General features: G+C 42.0%; 1 protein-coding gene across 1 annotated transcript; it reads right to left on the reverse strand.

Annotated features, from left to right (window-relative positions):
- Positions 1-1,063: 1,063 nt before the first annotated feature.
- Positions 1,064-19,190, reverse strand: HTATIP2 (HIV-1 Tat interactive protein 2). Its single transcript, XM_060159525.1, has 6 exons — positions 19,015-19,190; positions 18,489-18,684; positions 16,584-16,691; positions 5,204-5,341; positions 3,035-3,096; positions 1,064-2,351 (listed from the first exon to the last, which is right to left on the reverse strand). Exons 1-6 carry the CDS (start codon positions 19,119-19,121, stop codon positions 2,126-2,128), a joined length of 837 nt encoding a protein of 278 aa, XP_060015508.1. The 5' UTR covers positions 19,122-19,190; the 3' UTR covers positions 1,064-2,125.
- Positions 19,191-21,145: the final 1,955 nt, after the last annotated feature.

Here is a 21,145-nt window from a genome sequence, read left to right on the forward strand (position 1 = left end):
TTATATTGCAGGCCACTGCCAGAATAGCTGCAGGCTTTGCTGGGTTAGACTTACTATTCACTGATGTAGACCCACTGCCTACGTGCCCAGTGGCACACAGGAGGCATTTCAATAAGCTGAATGAACTTCAAGGTCATTTTTTTTTCCTGCATCCTTCCAACATACTCTCCAGCAAGGCCCATCTTCTCCCCATTTGGAGGGAAAGCTGCTAAATCCCATTAACACCCAATCATTCCATGTTAACAGTAGCGAAGTAACACCCAGTCCAGAGGAGTGACTGGGCCAGAATCTTGTTCCTTGAAGTTTTTGTGTCTCCACAATGCTGGGCTTAGGAGGGAACAGCTCTTTTCTTTACTCCAAAGATAAACACAGACCCTCTCCCATCACCCCACTTCACTACTGAGGTCAGAAAAGAATGTTGAACAACACCTGACAGCAGGTTTGTGGGTAAGGAATTTCAACACACAGAGAATAACTTAAAACTGGCCACTGGGTTTAGCTGCTTTTAGAGCCCACCAGCCTCAGTATATCCTCATGGAGTCCCCGTAATTCGTGCCTCACTTCTTGGAGCCCATGCTTGTTATCACCTAAACAAACAGGCTCTTCAGAGTCCAGCCCCAAAGGAACCCCACCTGGCAGGAGGAAGATGTTCCTTCCATCTCCTTCCTAAAGCCCACATTTCAAGTCCTCACCCCATCCTAAAATATGCCTCTTTCCTAGATGACTGACATTGGGAATGTCCAACCCCTTCTAAAGACAGACAGACAGACACACACACACACACACACACACACACACACACACACACACACACACACTAAAGGAGTCCACTGAAGCTTGAAATTTATTGCTTTGCTTCCCCCAGCACAGAAGTTAAGACAAACTTCACTACTATCCTTTGTTCCATGATGGAAATTAACAGTGTGTTCCTCTTGACTTTGACCCTTCCTTCTGCCTCTTCCTTTCCTTTTCCATAGTTTTTAAAGTGAAGCACTTTGAGATATACATTTACTGGCTATGTGAACATTTTGTAGTTAATCATTAGAGGGATCCTAGACCAATGAAGAAACCCAAACATTTCTATTTTATTCATCCATGGCATGTACTGATCCAGTAACAATTAACTGGAACTTCCTGGAAATATACAGATACTGGATGCTCTTGCAGAGTGGTTAAAAACAGAAGCTATGGACTCAGGCTCACTTGGGTTAGAATCCTGGCTCCGCCATTTCCTAGCTTCAGGCTTCAGCTTTAAGCCCTTGGGCAAGGCATTTAACCACAGTGAGCCTCGGTTTCCCCACCTAAGATAGGGGGATGATAGTACTGCCTGTAAGAATTATAACGATTGTTTGGAGGGTTAAAGGACAGACATCATGTGTAAAAGCTGGCAATTAGCAAGCACTTGATATATATTAGCTGCTATTCTATAATCCCATTGGCCAAAATACTGCATATTACCACAGATACTTGGGCATTTTCTAACAATCTAAGGGAACCCACGACTTGTCCATTTATTTTAATTCTTCTATTTAATTCTCCCATGAATTATATAAGCTCAGTTATATAATAACTTTTATTATATATTCTAAAGAAATAGTAAGGCACAATGTTCACTTACACAATTAACATGCAGTCAGCACTGGGTAACTCAGAGACACAAATGTCAACAATTTTTGTTCAGGACTCATCTGCATGATACATAAAGTTTTCACTGCTGCTGTGACTCTGCAGACAAGCTTTCAAAGCTGGCCTCCCCACCAGTGGCATCAGAACCATAAGAGAAGCTTAAATAAAACAACAGATTTCTGTCCCCATACCCCCAAAATTCTGATTGAGAAAGTTTGAGGTAGGGCCTATGAACCTCTCATTTCTGTGCCGAATACGAGACACTAGACCACCAGGGAGCTGCTGGATCTCTATTTTTGAAAGGCTTCCCAGGGTAATGTCTACATATGTACAATCAGGCTCTAAAATGCTGATGCAGAGCACAATCATTTTTTGATTGGATCTGGGCGACTGAGAATAGTGAAACCACAGTTAAAGCACGTGTTTTTTTTAGACCCTGAAATTACCGATCAGGTGATGGGTGTTGAGTTTGACAATAGAAAGCATTTCTCCAGTGTGGTCACGGCTTGAGAGAGCCATCAGCTTTCCCCAGGTCGTGGATGGCCTCATTATCTAGCAGTTCCTTCTTCTTGTCACTTGGTCTCACTGCGTTGTTCAGCATTGCTCTAACCACAGTCATCACTGGCACAGAGTGACCGCTGGCCCAAGATTCTGGTAAGGAGCCAAAGAACTTCCTAATCAACCATTCACCTGGGCGAGATTCTTGCCTATCACATAATAGAACTCTAAAGAGAAAAAAAAGAGCAGAGGAAGAGATGGTAAATTGCATTCAGACCATACAGGATGTTATGGATTGAACTGTGTCCCCCCAAATTCATGAAGCACTAATCCCCAGTGGGATCGTATTTGAAGACACACCTCTAGGGAGGTAATTAAGGTTAAGTTAGGCCATAAGGATGGGACCCTAATCTGATAGGACTCGTGTCCTTACAGAAAAGGAAGAGATATCAGATATTTCTCTCTTTCTCTCCACTCACACAGAAGAAAGACCATAGGAGGACACAGAGAGAAGCAGCAATGAATCAACAAGCCAGAAGAGAGGCCTCACCCGACACTAACCCTGATGGCACTTTGACCTTGGACTTGACCTTGGCCTCCCATTCTGCAGTGTTAGTGTTGTGGCAGCCCAAACACACTAATACAGTGCATAAATGGTTTTATTTGGGCACGAAGAGGATTTTAAAGAAGAAGGCAGCCAAGGCTACCCAGAAAATTTCAGACTATTCTGAACCTGGCACCACCAACCGTCTAGCCTTTCCTTCAAAGCTAAAAGTGGGTTCTTCAGAGAAGCAATCTCCCTCCAGCCAACTCTTTCATATCTTAGAAATTTGTCAGCCTCTTCAAATGAAAAACCAGCTTCTAGGGAATAACCAACAGTGGTGTACTCTTAGGCAGTAGGAATACTTACCCGGGCCTAAATATGGAGTAACGATCAAATTTTAACTCTTCAACCCTAGCTTCCACTTCTCCCTGTTAACAAAAAAAAAAACATTTCTAGTATTTAATCAAGACCAACTTGCTGTAATGCTTAAGAGAGAATAACAAGAATAACTTGGGGTTTTGAAGACAATCTACTTCTGCAGGTCTCAAGACTAGTTAATATCCTCCCCTAGATTTTTAGATTCCAGAGAGTCTGGGAAGTTAAGGAAGAGATCAGTTAATCCTGATACGTAGTAGAGAGTGAAAAAAGATGCACCGAATGAGTAAATGGCTGCATGGTCAGTCCAGCCTGTCATGTGACCTACTGAAACAGATCCAGAGAGTGACATGTTAGGAGTTCAGCCATAAAAGAACTGTCCGTCACTCCAGAATCAGTGCTGCAGGCCAGGGGACCTTAAGCTTTTTTGGCTTCCAGGTAGTTTCAGGAGGTCAGAAGAACCACAGACTCCCTTGTATTACTCACTTCCTAACAAAACCCACAACATTTCAAGAGACAGAGCATCTAGATGAGGCTTTAAATTAAATTTGTTGAACAATCCATGAATTTTCACGCCAGGCATCTCTATAAACAGAAATGCCAGAGAAGCTTGGCCACAGTGATGTTTAAAAGGCCTATGAACTAAGCAGCCTGCTCACCGCCGCCTTCTTGGCCTGTTCATACCATTCATTTGGCACTTAACCTACAGCACTGTATAATCTGCAGTAATACATTTTAATCAATATATTTAAAAAATACATTTTAATCAATGTATTAAAAAGCTTTTTTCAATGAATGATTTTTAATACATTCACAGAGAGTTGTCCCACCTTCACCACAATCTAAATTTAGAATATTTCATCACCCCAAAAGAAACCCCGTACCAATTAGCACTCACTCCCATCCCTGCCCGCAAACCCTAGCCAACCATTAATCTTTCTGTCTCTAAAGATATGCCTATCCTGGACATTTCCTATAAATTAAGTCATGTAAGTTGTGGCCGTTTGTGACTGGCCTCCCTCATTCAGCATAATGTTTTCAACGTTCACCCATGCTATAATATGTCATTTCTTTTCATAGTTAAATCAATGTTATTTTGTAGGTATATGCCACATTTTTTTCATCCATGCTTCAGCTGATGGACATTTGAGTTGTTTCTACTCTTTGTCTATGATGAATAATGCTTCTATAAACATTCATATGCAAATTTTTATGAGGGTGCGTTTCTTAGTTGGTTTTTTACAAAGATGTGTTTTGTCTCTATTAGCAACATGTGTACAAGAGTACCAGGCTGAAACTGCCATTCTTAGAAAGGTCTGCTTGCCAGGTTGTCCTCTGGCCTGTGTCGGGGAACTCAGATTTTAGGAGTGTTCCCGTCATTAGCTAACTGATAAGGGTACTTTACTATGCCTAAACTATTTGTACAAACAATGTGGTTTATGCTGAACACTTGCTTTCCTTCTGGAAGTCTGTAATTTTTTTACGCTGAGGGTGCCTACGTGACTGACCCCCATCAAAACCCTGGACTCCTGAGCTCAAGTGAATTTCTCTGGTAGGCAATACTCATTGCTGGAGAAATGAAACACGTGTAACTCCACTGGCAGAAGACCCTTGGAAGCCTGAACCTAGATTCCTCCAGAGCTCACTCCATGCACTTCTTTTTCCCTGCACTGACTCTGCTTTATATTCTTTCATTGTAATACAACATGGCTGTGAAGATAACTATATGGCAGTCCTGGGAGGCCTTCTAGCGCATTCCCAAACTTGGGGCTGGCTTTGGGGATCCCCCCAAACAAGACTGTAATTCTTGAGGACAAGAACCATACCCAATAATAACATTTAATCTACTCTGGAAAAGTATCACTGTCTCAAAGTCTCTTCTAATGCTAAGATTCTGGGCTGATCCTCAAGACCAGGGCTGCAACATCTCATTTTATGATGACTAGATAATCAACAGAGGGGAAGACACTGGAAATTATCTTTCAAATCACTCCTGTTTACTAAGTACATCTCTGCAAAAAAGCAGTCCGTGTAGTTATAAAAAATGCATAATATAATGCATTTAATGCATTTTGGCATTACTTAGCATTTTGTATTATTTAGTATTGCCAATTAGCCAGGGTTCTCCAAAGTATACAAAAGATAGAAACATGCACAAACCTTGACTTGCAGATATAAAAAACTGCTTGACTTATCAGCTCCCTTAGAGGACAGCAAGTTGAAATGTTTGCACCCTCCAGCTTTTGCCAGCTCTGCAGACTTCAGGACGTAATCTCGATCAACACGAACAAATCCCTCCTAAGGGTGAAAAGGATGTGAGTTATTTCCCAAAAGCTGTGAGTTCATCTTAAAGATTACTTATCAGCTTGGGTGGCAGGTTAAGAGTCCTTGCGGGGGGGTGGGGTGGGGGTGGACGAGGATGGGGATCCAAATAAAATGCATCCAAAACAACACGAATGTCAGGCTTAGACCCTGGGAATGACTCCAATATGATGCTCAGGATAGATGTACCAGCTTTAGTAGCAAGGCCAGACTGCAATGAAAAAACAAGGACAATGACACTGAAACACAGACACCAAGAAAATCTGCAAGGAGCAAAAGGAACAATAATATCAGGCTGAGAAACTGGGGTTTTTCATTGTTGTTTTTTTAATATTTATTTATTTATTAACTTGGCTGCACCAGGTCTTTAGTTGTGACATGCGGGATGTTTTTTGTGGCATGCAGAATCTTTAGTTGAGGCATGTGGGATCTTTAGTTGTGGCATGCGGGATGTAGTTCCCTGACCAGGGATCAAACACTGGCCCCCCGCACTGGGAGCACAGAATCTTAACCACTGGACCACCAGGGAAGTCCCTGAGAAACTGTTTTTAGTCTCACATTTCTTTGTCCTTAATCCTTTACAACCTTACCACCCTCTCTCTGTTTTCTCTATTTTTTTGTGTGTCAACTCTAACATAGCAGGGTCTCAAAGGGTGGCAGAGAACACTACCCACGCACTATGAGAACAAAGTCTATCTAATTTCCAATTTTTGTGTATGCTTTACAACATACTTCACACGTTAGTAAGGAGTGCATCTGCAAATTTTTTTTTACTGACAGGTATATAATCAAGAGTGTTTGGAGACCCCTGGTCTAGACTCAGTCCAGTGAGGGTAGCGGTTGGGTCTTTCCTAATTCACATCTCAGCATCAGTACATGCCCACCCAGCACATGGCAGGTGCTCCAAAAATATTTGAATGAATGAATAAAAGTCCAGCGAAAGCAGAGAAAAGGTAAATCCAATTAGGAAAAAACAGAACTAAGTGGCAATCAAAGGAAGAGGGGAGAGGATGGTGCAAACAAGAGAATACAGACTGGTTTCCAGGGCCTAAGTGAAGGATACCGGCCTGTACCCAGACTAGGGAATTCCATGTAGTAACAGCTTCTTGGGACCACCACGAAGTCTGGCATCCTCAAACTTGGTACAGCTGAAGAGCAGTCTAAAGTCTACTGAAGCTGAACTTCATGGGTACCCACAATTATATAATGAGGTTTCATATAATGAGGATTCCAAATCTGAAGACTGGATTACTGCCCCAGTGATTTTTTTTAAATTAAAAATCTGCCCTCTGGTAGTTACTGACCCTAAATGTTATATTTTGTATGGAGATATGTATCTTTCATAAGATAGATAGAAGGCACCTTAGGAAACATCACGCCTAACCCCCTCACTGTGGAGATGGGACAACAAGGTCCAGCGATCCAGGAACTACGTAGGCTAATGAGTGAGATAGCTGAGAGCAGACCGCAAATTCCTGACTCTCTGAGCCGTGCTCCCCACGGTACTCACGTTCCTTCTTACCTCACACCATCACCAGCTAATAACAGAACTAATTCATAACTGTGGTAGGCAGAATAATGGCCCCTCAAAGATGTCCACGCCCTAATCCCCATACCTGTGAACGTGTTAGAGGCTACGTGGCCAAGGGGAATTAAGGTTGCAGGTGGAATTAAGGCTGCTAATCAGCTGACTTTGAAAAAGGTTATTCTGTAGTATCCAACTGGGCCCAATGTAATCACAAGAGTCCCTAGAGTGGAAAAGGGAAGCAGAAAAGGAGGCTGGAGTTAGGCAACGTGAGTAGCACTTGATCCCCCATTGCTGGCCTTAAAGATGGAGGAAGGGACCATGAACCAAGATATGCAGGTGGTCTTTAGAAGCCAGAAAAGGTAAAGAAAATGGATTCTCCCCTAGAGCCTACAGAGGGAAATCAGCCCTGTCAACACCTTGATTTTATCTCAGCAAAGTCCACATTGGACTGCTAACCTATAAAACTGTAAGATGATAAACTTATGTTGTTTTAAGCCACTAAATTTGAGGCAATTTGTTAAAGCAGCAATAGGAAACTAATACAGAATTCAATTCTAAAACAAGGGGCCCAAGCAAACTTCTCAAACTTTGTATTGAAGTAGATAATAAAAGTAAATATATTCTAAGCATAGAGCTGGCTATATAAGCTGTTCATAAACTAATAAATATCTTCTGCAACCAGCTCCCAGATCCAGAAATAGAGCACCACCGTTACCCCAAAAGCCTGTCTCGTCCTCTCTTCTTATCACTTATGGAGCATTTTTAACGATGTCCACGACCTGCAGGGTAGCGTTGTTCCTCTTTCTTTTTTTTAGGTAATATAAACTTAACTCTTAGCCGGGAATCATCCCCATCTGCTTCTGTGTTGTAGACTTTGACATTCAATCCTAATAACGGACTCAGCAACCTGTCCCACACACTGATTGAAACTCATGTTGTTGCTTTCCTAAATCAGTGTGCAGCAAACCAGTTTTAATACTCAGCACATCCTGGGAGTGGGCTGTGATTGATCTCCTCAGAGCCATTCTCTGGATTGAGATTTTTACATGTGCTCAAAATGTGCCAAGAAAAACAACCCAAAACGACTGAAAAAAATTCTAAAACACTCTATTTGTCTTCCACATCTATTTTCTTCCCCTCACTCCAATTCACCAGAACTCTGATTTTGATAACAGGTTCATTATTCCCAATAAAATTACATCGTTGACTAGTGAAATAAATTCCTTTCTGTTGCTGCTGCTGGTTTAGCACTATTTCTTGGAAGGATTATTAGAGTTGTCTCTGTTAAAATGTTTCTTCTTTCATCGGTGTCTTTAAAAATACGGGAAAGCTTCAGCCAATCACAAGGCTCTAGACCGACGCTGTCCCTCTCACTTAATCCAGGGCCAGTAAAGGGATAATTTGATTAAACTGAGACCCCAATTTATCTGGCTTTAGTTCTGGATCAACCACTCCTTAATAGAGTCCTGCAGTCTCCAATTGTTTGATGAAAATTAAAGTGACATAAATACCATGGGACTTTTACAATCTGATTAGTCAGCTAAGGCACATCAATACCACCCCAGCCATCAGCCTCTGGCGTCCCTCCTTTCACCCGCCTGGCAAAGGACTGACAACGGCTCCAGGCAGGACGAGCACCCACGCTGCTGCAGAGACCCTCACACTTAGCCCATCATCCCTGCTCAATGGGTCCTGTCGACAAGGTGCCCATACCTTTCTTCACTGCTGTTCTCTGGACAAAGCTCAATACTGTTTTATTAGCAATCAATGGCTGTTAATCCAAAACGATTTCACAAATCCTCTGAGCCCTCAAGCTGATTATAAATACGCAACATTCCAAGCCCACAAACTTTGAATTTCACTTCCCCCACCCTGATGCGTGGCCTTTTAACTGGTGAATGAAACTCAAAAGCAAAGGGGTCAATGGCTTTCAAGGACTCAGAAGCCAAACTTAAATGTGGATCCCGGACACTTACTCAGAGATACCGACACACACTGATTTTCTCTGGAGTGAGGAAGACTCCCTTTGTAGATAGAAACGAGCTATCTTTAAGATATTATTAAACCCTTTCTTGTTCTCTAGCAGCTCAAATAAAAGAACAGAAAAACAAACTAAAACAAGCTACTCCATATCCCAGAAACACAATTTTCAGAAAAACCATATTTAGTTTCCCCAACCATATGGCAGAAAAAAAGATGTCTCTTCTGAGAGCATTAAGTCCATTATGTCTTTGTGTCTTTATGATTCCACAGTTGGTGTGTTTTACTCTAAGACAGGAATCAGAGTCCTTCTAGAAAAAGGAAATGATTAAATAAATTCCCACTATAAATTTCCTTTCCCAGCACCTGCTCGAAAAAATAAACACAATATACTGATATGACACAGCAGAGATGTCTTCATGGGCTCTACAAACATCTAGGTAGACAAATTCTCTAATTACTCTTTATTTTAAGTCTTATGAAAATCCAAAGCTACTAAGTATTCCTTCTAATATTCTTTACCAATGCCTGCAAACTGGGAACACTGTGGCTTAAGAACACCTCATCCTGATAAGGTATTTCAGCATTGACAAGCAAGCAGGCAGGAATGAGTCAAGGTCAACAAGACCCTTTTCCAAGAAGGGAGGATTTCATTCCGCAAAGGGTCCCACTTGGCCATATTTCTGCTTCAGATTCTTTGTCCTTCACTCCCTTTTCAATTCAACCCTATAAATTAGACTAGAAAACAGAGACACTGACAAACAACAAATGGTATGACCTGAGACCCCATTTATTTGTGTCCTGGAGGGCACGTCTATATTTGATGTACAGAGGGGGAACCAAGATCTTGGTTAGAGAAAGAGCTCTGGATAGAAAAATAAAACCTTATAGATGCAGAGGATTCCTGAGTCAATCTCTATGTTATCACACTTTTTTCCCATTTGGGGCATTCCTTTCTTTCTGTTTTGAAAGTCAGAGAGTTCTGCAGGCCAAAGGGGCTTCGGTGGTCACAACCCTCTCAGTACAGACAAGGAGACAGGGGCCCACAGAAGCTAACCAGCATACCCAAGGTCCCACAGCCATTTGGTGCCCAAACAGAGGCTATGATCTGGGTCTCACGAAACGTCTGGGACCTCACCACTTCACAAGCCCCCTCCTAGACATCAAATAAAATAGTATAGGTGACAACAGGGGTTGGCAAACTTTCCCTATAAACGGTGAGATAGTAAATATTTTCAAATTTGCAGGCCTCTATTGCAATTACACAGCTCTGCCATCATTGTGCAAATGTAGCCACTAATAATATATAAAGTAATGAGAATGTTCCAATAAAACTTTATTTATGAATACTGAAATGTGAATTTCTTATACTCTCATGTGTCATGACACATTAGTCCTCTTTGAAAATTTTTAACCATTTAAAAATATAAAAACATTCTTATTACCACTGATGAATAGAGATGCAAAATCCTCAACAAAATACTAGTCAACAGAATCCAACAACACACTGAAAGGATCACATACCATGATCAAGTGGGATTTATCCCAGAGATGCAAGGATTCTACAATATATGCAAATCAATCAATGTGATACACCATATTAACAAACTGAAGAATAAAAACCATATGATCATCTCAATAGATGCAAAAAAAGCTTTTGACAAAATTCAACATGCATTTATGATAAAAACTCTCCAGAAAGTGGGCATAGAGGGAACCTCCCTCAACATAATAAAAGCCATATACGACAAATCCACAGCAAACATCATTCTCAATGGTGAAAAACTGAAAGCACTTCCTCTAAAATCAGGAACAAGATAAGGATGTCCACTCTCACCACTATTATTCAACATAGTTTTGGAAGTCCTAGCCACAGCAATCAGAGAAGAAAAAGAAATAAAAGGAATACAAACTGGAAAAGAAGAAGTAAAACTGTCACTGTTTGCAGATGACATGATATATACATAGAGAATCCAAAAGATGCCACCAGAAAACTACTAGAGCTAATCAATGAATTTGGTAGAGTAGCAGGATACAAAATTAATGCACAGAAATCTCTTGCATTCCTATACACTAACAACGAAAGATCAGAAAGAGAAATTAAGGAAACAATCCCGTTAACCATTGCAACAAAAAGAATAAAATACCTAGGAATAAACCTACCTAAGGAGGTAAAAGACCTGTATGCAAAAAACTATAAGACACTGATGAAAGAAATCAAAGATGACACAAACAGATGGAGAAATATACCATGTTCTTGGATTGGAAGAATCAATACTGTGAAAATGACTATACTACCCAAAACAATCGACAAATTCAATGCAATCCCCATCAAATTACCAGTGGCATTTTTTACAGAACTAGAACAAAAAATCTTAAAATTTGTATCAAGACACAAAAAACCCCGAATAGCCAAAGCAGTCTTGAGAAAGAAAAATGGAGCTGTAGGAATCAGACTCCCTGACTTCAGACTATACTACAAAGCTCCAGTAATCAAGAGAGTATGGTATTGGCACAAAACAGAAATATGGATCAATGGAACAGGATAGAAAGCCCAGAGATAAACCCATGCACCCATGGTCAACTAATCTATGACAAAGGAGGCAAGGATACACAATGGAGAAAAGACAGTCTCTTCAATAAGTGGTGCTGGGAAAACTGGACAGCTACATGTAAAAGAATGAAATTAGAACACTCCCTAACACCATACACAAAAATAAACTCAAAATGGATTAGAGACCTAAATGTAAGACTGGACACTATAAAACTCTTAGAGAAAAACATAGGAAGAACACTCTTTGACATAAATCACAGCAAGATCTTTTTTGATTCACCTCCTAGAGTAATGGAAATAAAAACAAAAATAAACAAATGGGACCTAATGAAACTTAAAAGATTTTGCAAAGCAAAGGAAACTACAAACAAGTTGAAAAGACAACCCTCAGAATGGGAGAAAATATTTGCAAACGAATCAACGGACAAAGGATTAATCTCCAAAATATATAAACAGCTCATGCAGCTCAATATCAAAAAAAAAAACAACCCAATCAAAAAATAGGCAGAAGAGCTAAATAGACATTTCTCCAAAGAAGACATACAGATGGCCAAGAAGCACATGAAAAGCTGCTCAACATCACTAATTATTAGAGAAATGCAAATCAAAACTACAATGAGGTATCACCTCACACCAGTTAGAATGGGCATCATCAGAAAATCTACAAACAACAAATGCTGGAGAGGGTGTGGAGAAAAGGGAACACTCTTGCACTGTTGGTGGGAATGTAAATTGATACAGCCACTATGGAGAACAGTATGGAGGTTCCTTAAAAAACTAAAACTAGAACTCCCATATGACCCAGCAATCCCACTACTGGGCATATACCCTGAGAAAACCGTAATTCAAAAAGAGTCATGTACCACAATGTTCACTGCAGCTCTATTTACAATAGCCAGGACATGGAAGCAACCTAAGTGTCCATCAACAGATGAATGGATAAAGAAGATGTGGCACATACATACAATGGAATATTACTCAGCCATAAAAAGAAACGAAATTGAGTTATTGTAGTGAGGTGGATGGACCTAAAGTCTGTCCTACAGAGTGAAGTAAGTCAGAAAGAGAAAAACAAATACTGTATGCTAACATATATATATGGAATCTTAAAAAAATAAATAAATAAGTTCTGAAGAACCTAGGGGCAGGAGAGGAATAAAGGCACAGACGTAGAGAATGGACTTGAGGACATGGGGAGGGGGAAGGGTAAGATGGGACGAAGTGAGAGAGTGGCATGGACATATATACACTACGAAATGTAAAACAGCTAGCTAGTGGGAAGCAGCCACATAGCACAGGGAGATCAGCTCAGTGCTTTGTGACACCTAGAGGGGTGGGATAGGGAGGGTGGGAGGGAGGAGATATGGGGATATATGTATATGTATAGCTGATTCACTTTGTTATAAAGCAGAAACTAACACACCATCGTAGAGCAATTATACTCCAATAAAGATGTTAAAAATAAAAACTTTAAAGTGGAAAAAAAAAAAAAGACACATGCACCCCAATGTTCACTGCAGTACTATTTACAATAGCCAGGACATGGAAGCAACCTAAATGCCATCGACAGACAAATGGATAAAGAAGATGTGGTACATAAATACAATGGAATATTACTCAGCCATAAAAAGGAAAGAAATTGGGTTATTTGTAGAGACATGGATGGATCTAGAGACTGTCATACAGAGTGAAGTAAGTCAGAAAGAGAAAAACAAATATTGTATATTAACGCATATATGTGGAACCTAGAAAAATGGTACAGATGAACCTTTTTGCAGGGCAGAAATAGAGACACAGATGTAGAGAACAAACGTATGGACACCAAGGGGGGAATGTGTGTGGGGTAGTGGTGGTGGGATGGATTGGGAAATTGGGATTGATATATATATACTAATATGTCTAAAGTAGATAACTAATAAGAACCTGTTGCATAAAAAAATAAATAAAATAAAATTCAAAAGAAAAAGAACTTTAAAAAAATAAATAAATAAAAAATTAAAATACAAAAACATTCTTAGCTCAGGGGCTGTTCAAAAACAGGCAGGCTGTATTTGGCCCACAGTCTGTAGTTTACAAGCCCCTGGATTAGAAGAGTGTATCATTTGAATCAGAGGCCACGAGACTTTTAATGATGCCTAATAAGTGTGACAATGGCTGCATTCATCACATTAATGGCATCGTCCACTCAACAGACTACAAGAGCCTGGACTTCTGGAGCCTGTGCCTACCAGGTGAGGAGACAAATGAAAAGGTGAAACTAAATCACACCCCCTCAAACTCACTAACCAAATCCTTCTCTTAATAAGGGGAAAGCACCATTCTCTGGCCCCTGTGTGAGGTTTTGCTCCTCACTTATGGCCAATGTAGATCTGGTTTTCAAAGGGTATTTCAACTTTCAGTAGTACATAAGTTACTTACCAAAGCAAGGTGAAGGCTATCTGGGACAACAGTACCTGGAAACCCAGCAGGCGAAGAGGACTAATACTGTCTAATGCATCCAGAAAGCAGGTCCAACAAGAAGAAAAGGTTGGCTGCATCAGAATCCCCCAGGAAGCATGTTAAAAATAGGCTTCCAACCTTAGAGATTCTGATCCAGTAGATCTGGATTAGGGCCAAGTCACAGTCACTGCATTCATTAGACAACTATGGCTTGTGAATGTGAAAAGAAAGAAGATTAGCATCTAACCAGCTACTGCTGAAGAAAATGGTTTTCCAAACACCTGAAGAAAGCTAACAGACCTATCCCTAGCACCTGTGTCAAAAGAAATCTGGGTAGACTGAATTTTATGGGTTGCAATGTTACCCCCTCAAAATTCCTGTGTTGAAGTCCTAACCTCCAGTACCTCAGAATGTGACCTTATTTGCAGATGTAATTAGTTAAGATGAGGTCATTCCAAGTAGGGTGGTTCTTAATCCAGTTTGACTAGTGTTGTTATAATAAGGAGAAATTTGGACATAGCCACAGGCACGTAGGAAAAACACCATGTGAAGAGACACAGAGAGAAGGCAGCCATCCACAAGTCAAGGAGAGAAGCCTGGAAAAGATCCTTCCCTCTCAGCCCTCAGAAAAAACCAATCCTGACAACACCTCCACCTCAGACTTCTAGCCTTGGGAACTGTGAGACAGAAAACGTCTGTTGTTTAAGCCACCTTGATTATGCTTTTTTGTTATAACATCCATCCCCAGCAAATTAAACTGAAGGTCATAGGGAAATAAGCAGGCTACTCATAGGATTTCAACACTGAGACAGAAACCCTGAATTTCTTGAAGTTGCTAAAGTAAAATGCGGGCTGCTCCAGTTACAAAACAGCTACAGAATGACACTAGGCTTGCCACCAGCTTTGCAATACCCATGTGATGCTCTCTTTTTTTTTTACAGAGAACGCTGCTGACCAGAATACCAGGTGGAGTGAGCTTGGAAATCCACACACCCTCCCCCCGCTCAAACAACTATTATTACCTAGCCACTTGTGAATTGTCACCTCTTTTAAACTGCCTGAAGTTATCACAACCTCCAAACTTCATACTGCATCCAATCTAAATCACCTTCAAATTAAAAAAAAAAAAAAAAAAGACTTTCTGGAGGAAATGTCAGCTTATTTTCTGTCACTATCCTCTTAAACCATTTAAGCTCTAACTATTTCTGAGATTATACTGGTTTACCAGTCTTTTCTCTTGCTTACTCGTTAATTACTTTTATCTTTCCAAACTGATTTTGGAACACAAAAGGTATTTAGTTTCCGGGTGGAGAACCAACTCCATCTAAAAAAATATTCTGGATAGGGAAGACATCCAACTCCTCTGATTAAAATTGCATTACGTGATTTGGATGCAACAAAGCAATTTAGACTTTCCCCTGGAGCGTCCTATAATGAGATTTGCCTTATGTCATGAAAATCAACTGCTCTATGCCTAATGCAGTAGTGTTCTTATTTTGCTGAGTCACCACCAAAGTCAGGTTGGCACTTGAGACAATGTAACCTGCAGTGTACTAGAACAAAAGTTTTTCAATGCTGTCAGAGGGCACATGCCTTGTGACTGTCCCTGGGACAGAAAAGACTGCAGGAGCTGATCAGCAGGAAAATGACCCTTCTAGGAGAGATAATATTCCAATTCCCGGGAGAGTCAACTTCTCGATAATCCACACTTCCCAGCACAGAGCTCAAAACTCAGATGTGTTCCCACATGGTAGAACTACAGAAGATTTGGAAATTTGTCCCTACTGAAAGTATAAATAGAATTATTCTTTGGATCACCAGAAAGCCCAGAGAAATACATCTGAGCCTAACTCCTTGGTTGGTATAAACCAATAGTTCTGTGCTCTCCAAATGATTCTGATGCATGGGCCTGTTTATAAACCTATGGTAAGCCCCCATGGCAGCATCATGGTTCTGCATGTTTAAAAGACATGTTTAACTCCAGCAAGTAAATTTTGTCAAAGGGATAAACTATAGTCAAGGCATAAATTAAATAAGATGTACGTATTAACACTTGCCCAGGATCTACATAGTAAGCTATGATTTCTAACTATGTAGTAAAATTTGACTTCTATACAGAGGCCGAAGCAATTTAGAACATCATTAAAAAAAGAATAAAATGTGTGTTAGGACAGTTCTGCGTCAGTTAAGGCTGAATCACCATTGGGGTTGAATCATCGCTGGAGGCTGAGTCATCACCGGAGGCTAGCTGAATCGTGCCTCTGTTCTGATGTTCTAGCCCAGAAGTTTAAAGCTTGGCATGAAAACAGGTTGAAGCAAATCACTCAAGTGAGAGAGAATGCTTTAAGTTTAAGACATTCATAAAGAAACCAAAATAACTTACTGCTAAGAGCATGAGCCAGTTACTTTTACTCAGACATAATGGTTTGCGTAAGTCAGGGCAAGTAGTGACCACGATATCTGCAAAAGGCAAGACCATGTAAATATTTATGACATCTCCAGCACACAGGCCTGAACTCAAGGATTATGCTGAAGGAAAGATGAACTTGTAAGTACTATTCAAAGTATAGCAAAGGCTAGGGCAGTATATGGAATCTTAAAGGATAAGAGCTAATTTACACTTAAGCACAGCAAATATAAAGCAAAAGAGGGAGCAAAAATGGAATCTTCGACATTACTGACCAGAGAAAACGGAAAAGGGTAGATTCCTTCCTTACCGCCCCAGCTTTCTTTCTGGTGGTACCTAGGCAACAGAATCCAACATCATGACCTTGAAAGGCAGAAGCGTAGTCATCCAATTTCTCAAAGTCCACTACTTCTTGATTCTAGACAACAAAGACATAGTTGTATATGACTTGATGTTATTAAAACAAAACAAAAAAACAGACAAAAATACCCCCTCTAGATTTAAAGAATGACAGAACATTACTAAAGAGTCCATCCACTTAACATCAAATTTTGCAAGCTCATTTTCTCCCACCAAAAAGCAATTAATCTGAATTCAAAAATCAACAATGTAAAAAAAAAAAATCAACAATGTACTTATACGTCCACAGTACACACAATTGGATTAGGTGTGATCTAGATCTCTAAAGTCAGGTTCAATTATAATTTTCTCTCTGGAAAAATAAAAGACCTGTCTGTATACTACCAGGAGAAATACCAATGAGGTATAATGTTGGGGAAGGAAATGGTGTTTGGAGTCTCAAAACCTAGGCTTGAGTCTTGGGTCTGCTACTTACTAGGCATGTTAATAATCTTGGCCAAGTTACTTATATGTCTCAGTTTCTTCAGCAGTAAAATGTGAATGATAATCTTTCCCTCAGTCTACACCACGACCCACCTGCATTAGAATCAGTCAGCAGGTGCTTGACAAAAAGGCATATTCCTAGGTCTCACACCAATACTCCTGAATCAGAAACTGCACTTTTAATAAGCACCCTCGGCAATTCTCATGTCCATGGAAATTTAAGAACCTCCATCTAACCTCTTAAGTTTGTTGTGAAGCTTAAAAAAGAAAAGTTTGGGAAGTTTCCATCATTCAGGACTTTAAATAAAACGTTGCTTTCCCTCTCTACCATTGACTCTTTCAAAAGCATTTTCCTGGCACCATACACAATGCTGAAGAAACGTATGTTTACAAAAAGTGCCTGACCAAAAGAGGCACCACCAAAACTCAACTGTCAAAGCACAGAACTCGATTTCAGTTTCTAACGACCAGAGGTGTCTGACATGCCCCCATGAAGCCAGACGATGAAGATCACGTATTACCTGCCTAAGTCTGAACAAAGATGTCCATTTTAACAGAAAAGTCCTGAGGGACCAAAGACATATGCAAAATGACCTGATCATGGACCTGCAGGGGTCATGAACATTTATTTGTGAGACCGTTTGTTATTTGGAATGTTCTACCTGTGGGTCCAGGTTGCAGGGGGGGGGGCGGTCTCAGAATTTCACTATAGTTTAATTTACTGCAGTTCACAAATAACTCCATTTGCAAGGGGAAAGGAATCTCCACCAAGCTCAGGTTTCAAATATTTAGGGGATTAACACCAGACTGAAGTCTGGTCTGTCAGTGGTTTAAACACGAAAAGTGTAAGTGACAGGAAAGGGACTATTCCACTTACAGACACAAGCCTGCAGCCCTGAGACAGGGCAAATTCTTGTAGGTGAATAACCCCACCTCTCAGTGCCATAGACCTTTCCCCCTCTGCAAAGCTATTTCTGATTCGCTAACTTTAGTGTGTAGTGGACAGGTAGACAAAACAAGCAATGGGGTTGAGAAAATTACCCAAGGTCACAGGGCTTTTTTTCTAGAAGCCAGCTTAAAGGACCCTGGAAGCATGGCTCTTCTCTGTCTCCCTAGACCCCCTTACACTTAGGCCCCATTTTATGGGGGCAAAGCCTGAGAGAAGGGCTTTGTCCAAGGCCTGGCAGTGAGGGGGAGGCCCACCTGGACCTACAAACCAGCTTCCAGTAAGGCCTCTCACAGACCAATCGTGGTCAGGCTCTGAACACCTCCTGCCGCCATTGCAGGGCAATGTTCAGCCTTGCAGCATAAAATATGCTCACTCTGAAGAACCACTGCGGGTGCATTTTTGAGTCCCAGCTCAAATACCCACCACGTTTTTATACGCTTCCTCGTCGAAGGTGAGCTTCCTCCGGCCAATCAGCGTGACTTCGGAAAACAGGCCCTGCTCCAGGATTTCTTTCAAGAGCACTCTGCCGCTTTCCCCGCTGACACCCAAAATAAAGACGGATTTATTCTGCATCCTGAAGTCTTCCCGAAGCCTCGGTAGCGCTTCTGTCTCGGCCATGCTACAGAAATAACATTAACAGGTGCTGGTCTCGGGATATTTAAAGGGACAGCCGTGCTTACCCTGGGAACAAAGGTTATTTGTTCTGGAGGAAGATACGGTTATTCTCTGCAGTCTGGGCGCGGGGGAAAGTGCAGAGTCACCCTCAGGGCGGGGCGCCGTATTGGTTACCCGCTTCTGAGCCAACCCACACCTTGGAAGGGGCTGGAACAGGGAATGCGCCCGGGTACCAGGAGGCCTCGTTCCCCCACGGTGTCCCCGACTCCGGCCCCTCCTGCCTTCGCCCGCAGGGGCGCGGAGCCCAGCTTGGTCCCCCACGCGGAGGGTTTACCTGGAGCCAGCCCCCGGCCCCGCGTCCTCAGGCTGCAGCAGGAGCAGCGCGACCACCAGCGCCGCCGCCGCCGCCAACGCAGCGCTCAGGGCTGCGGGCCGGGACATCCGGCCATCCCTCCGCCCAGGCGCTTTCCTCCCCTCGCCCGACTCTGCGGGGCCCCTCCCCGGTCCGCGCCTATCCGACTTCATCTTCCGGGTGACTTTGCTCTATCGCTGCTCACCCCGCCCACAGGGGCGGGATGTGGAGGGGTGGCCCGCCCGTGGACCAGAGGGTGCCTGGGCGCCGGCGTGGGGGGCCCAGAGCACGTGCGCAGCACCAGGCTAGGTAGGAAGATGGGAGACCACCTCCTAAATATCGGGAATCTCCGGAACCTTCTCCCTGGCGTTCTTCCTCACCACCTGGGCTGTTCTCGCCCTCATCCAAGGCCTCAGCCAATAGACTTGATCTTCGTTGATCCCTTTCTAAAACCTGTAATGTCAACTGTGTGTTGGACATCTTCATCTTGAATTCACCACATCAAAACGTAACACTTCCCTTCTAACCACCCCAAACAGCAATAAAAAGTCTACTCCTTGCCTCTCTTCAGTGTCACTGTCCCTATTCGTCCGCACAATCTTCATTCACCCCTTCTCTCTCAAGTCAGAAATTCGGACTGTCACCTTTGACTCCTTTCTCCGCCTTACCACATTCTAGATTAATCACCAAGGCCTACTATCTTCTCTGCCTTTCAAATATTCTCTCATGTAATTCAAGTTCTCTCTGTATCTCACCAGTACAACTGGTTTCCCCACTCAGGTTCCAGATGGTTGAGCCAGGGCAACCTTCCACACCTGATCTCCTGTTCACTCTCCAGGGCCAGGATCGTGGTTTAGAACATAACTATCTACACTGGGCCTATCCTGGATCCTGAAAGTCCTGGACAGGAGTTAGGATCACATGCCAGAATCTGAACAACACAGATAGTGTTGTGGACAGTGGTCATTTTTGGCTGCCCAGCATTCAAACATATCATTATAGGGAATTCCAAAATAAGGGGGAGATAGGGCCCTACCTGCCACTCTAGAAGCCAAGTGAAATATGTTCCCCCTCCCAACTCCTAGAAGATTATTATATGTAGGTGAGATCTAGACTCAGCCAATCAGACACTCTCATCCAGGTTTTTTTACTTTGGGGGGAGTAATAAAAAGACGCAGTGGAAAACTGAGATAGAGTTTGGTTGGGTGGAGCAAAGATACAGGATAATGGCATCGTGGGATCTGCCAGTGATCTGATTATCTGATTGTTTCTGTTTTGCTTCCTTTAATTCCTGCCTGTTTTCAAAGCCTGTTTGTTATACTTCCTGTTATTCCTGCAATAATTTCATTTTCTGCTTAAGCTACTTTCTGTTGCTTGCAGTCTAAAACCTTGACTGATACAGAGCAGAGTGGTTTGTTCCACATTGGCCTGCGACAGTGCCTGAACTCTTCCCTTTGAGCTCCTAACGATTTTCTGCTAAAATGCAGCTGAAAATCTTGTCAGCTAACACTGTCTCAAGAATTCATTCATCAAATCTGTTGCACTGATTTTCTTTTTTAAAAAGTTGTAGCATAATTAATATGCGATAAAATGCACGGGGGCTTCCCTGGTGGCGCAGTGGCTGAGTCCGCATGCCGATGCAGGGGACATGGGTTCGTGCCCCGGTCCGGGAAGATCCCACATGCCATGGAGCGGCTGGGCCCGTGAACCATGGCCGCTGAGCCTGCGCGTCCGGAGCCTGTGCTCTGCAACGGAAGAGGCCACAACAGTGAGATTCCTGAGTACCGCAAAAAAAAAAAAAAAAAAAAAAAGCACGGATGCAAAAGGTTCAGTTCCATGATTTTAAACAATTGCGCATACACCTAGGTAATCACCACCTAAAACAAGATACAGAACATTTCTTTCACCCCAGAAAGTGCCTTCAATCCCTCCACATCCCAGAGGCAACCACCTTCTGATCTATCAATACAGATTAGTTTTGCCTGTTATAGAACTTCACTAAATAGAATCATACAGCATGTACTTTTGTGTCTCCAGTATGTTTTGCTCAAAATAATGTTTTTAAGATTCATCCCTATTGTTTATAGGGCTGCGTTATGACCTTCATGGGTCC

This window comes from Lagenorhynchus albirostris, chromosome 9, assembly GCF_949774975.1.
Source record: "Lagenorhynchus albirostris chromosome 9, mLagAlb1.1, whole genome shotgun sequence".
NCBI lineage: Eukaryota > Metazoa > Chordata > Mammalia > Artiodactyla > Delphinidae > Lagenorhynchus > Lagenorhynchus albirostris.

Excerpts from the sequence above, each read along its gene's own strand:
- HTATIP2 (XM_060159525.1), bottom strand. The coding sequence starts at position 19,121 with ATGTCCCGGCCCGCAGCCCTGAGCGCTGCGTTGGCGGCGGCGGCGGCG. Across the intron at positions 18,685-19,014 it reads GGGCCGGGGGCTGGCTCCAG|CATGGCCGAGACAGAAGCGC; the intron begins GTAAACCCTCCG and ends TTATTTCTGTAG. Across the intron at positions 2,352-3,034 it reads TACTCCATATTTAGGCCCGG|AGTTCTATTATGTGATAGGC; the intron begins GTAAGTATTCCT and ends TTTTCTCTTTAG.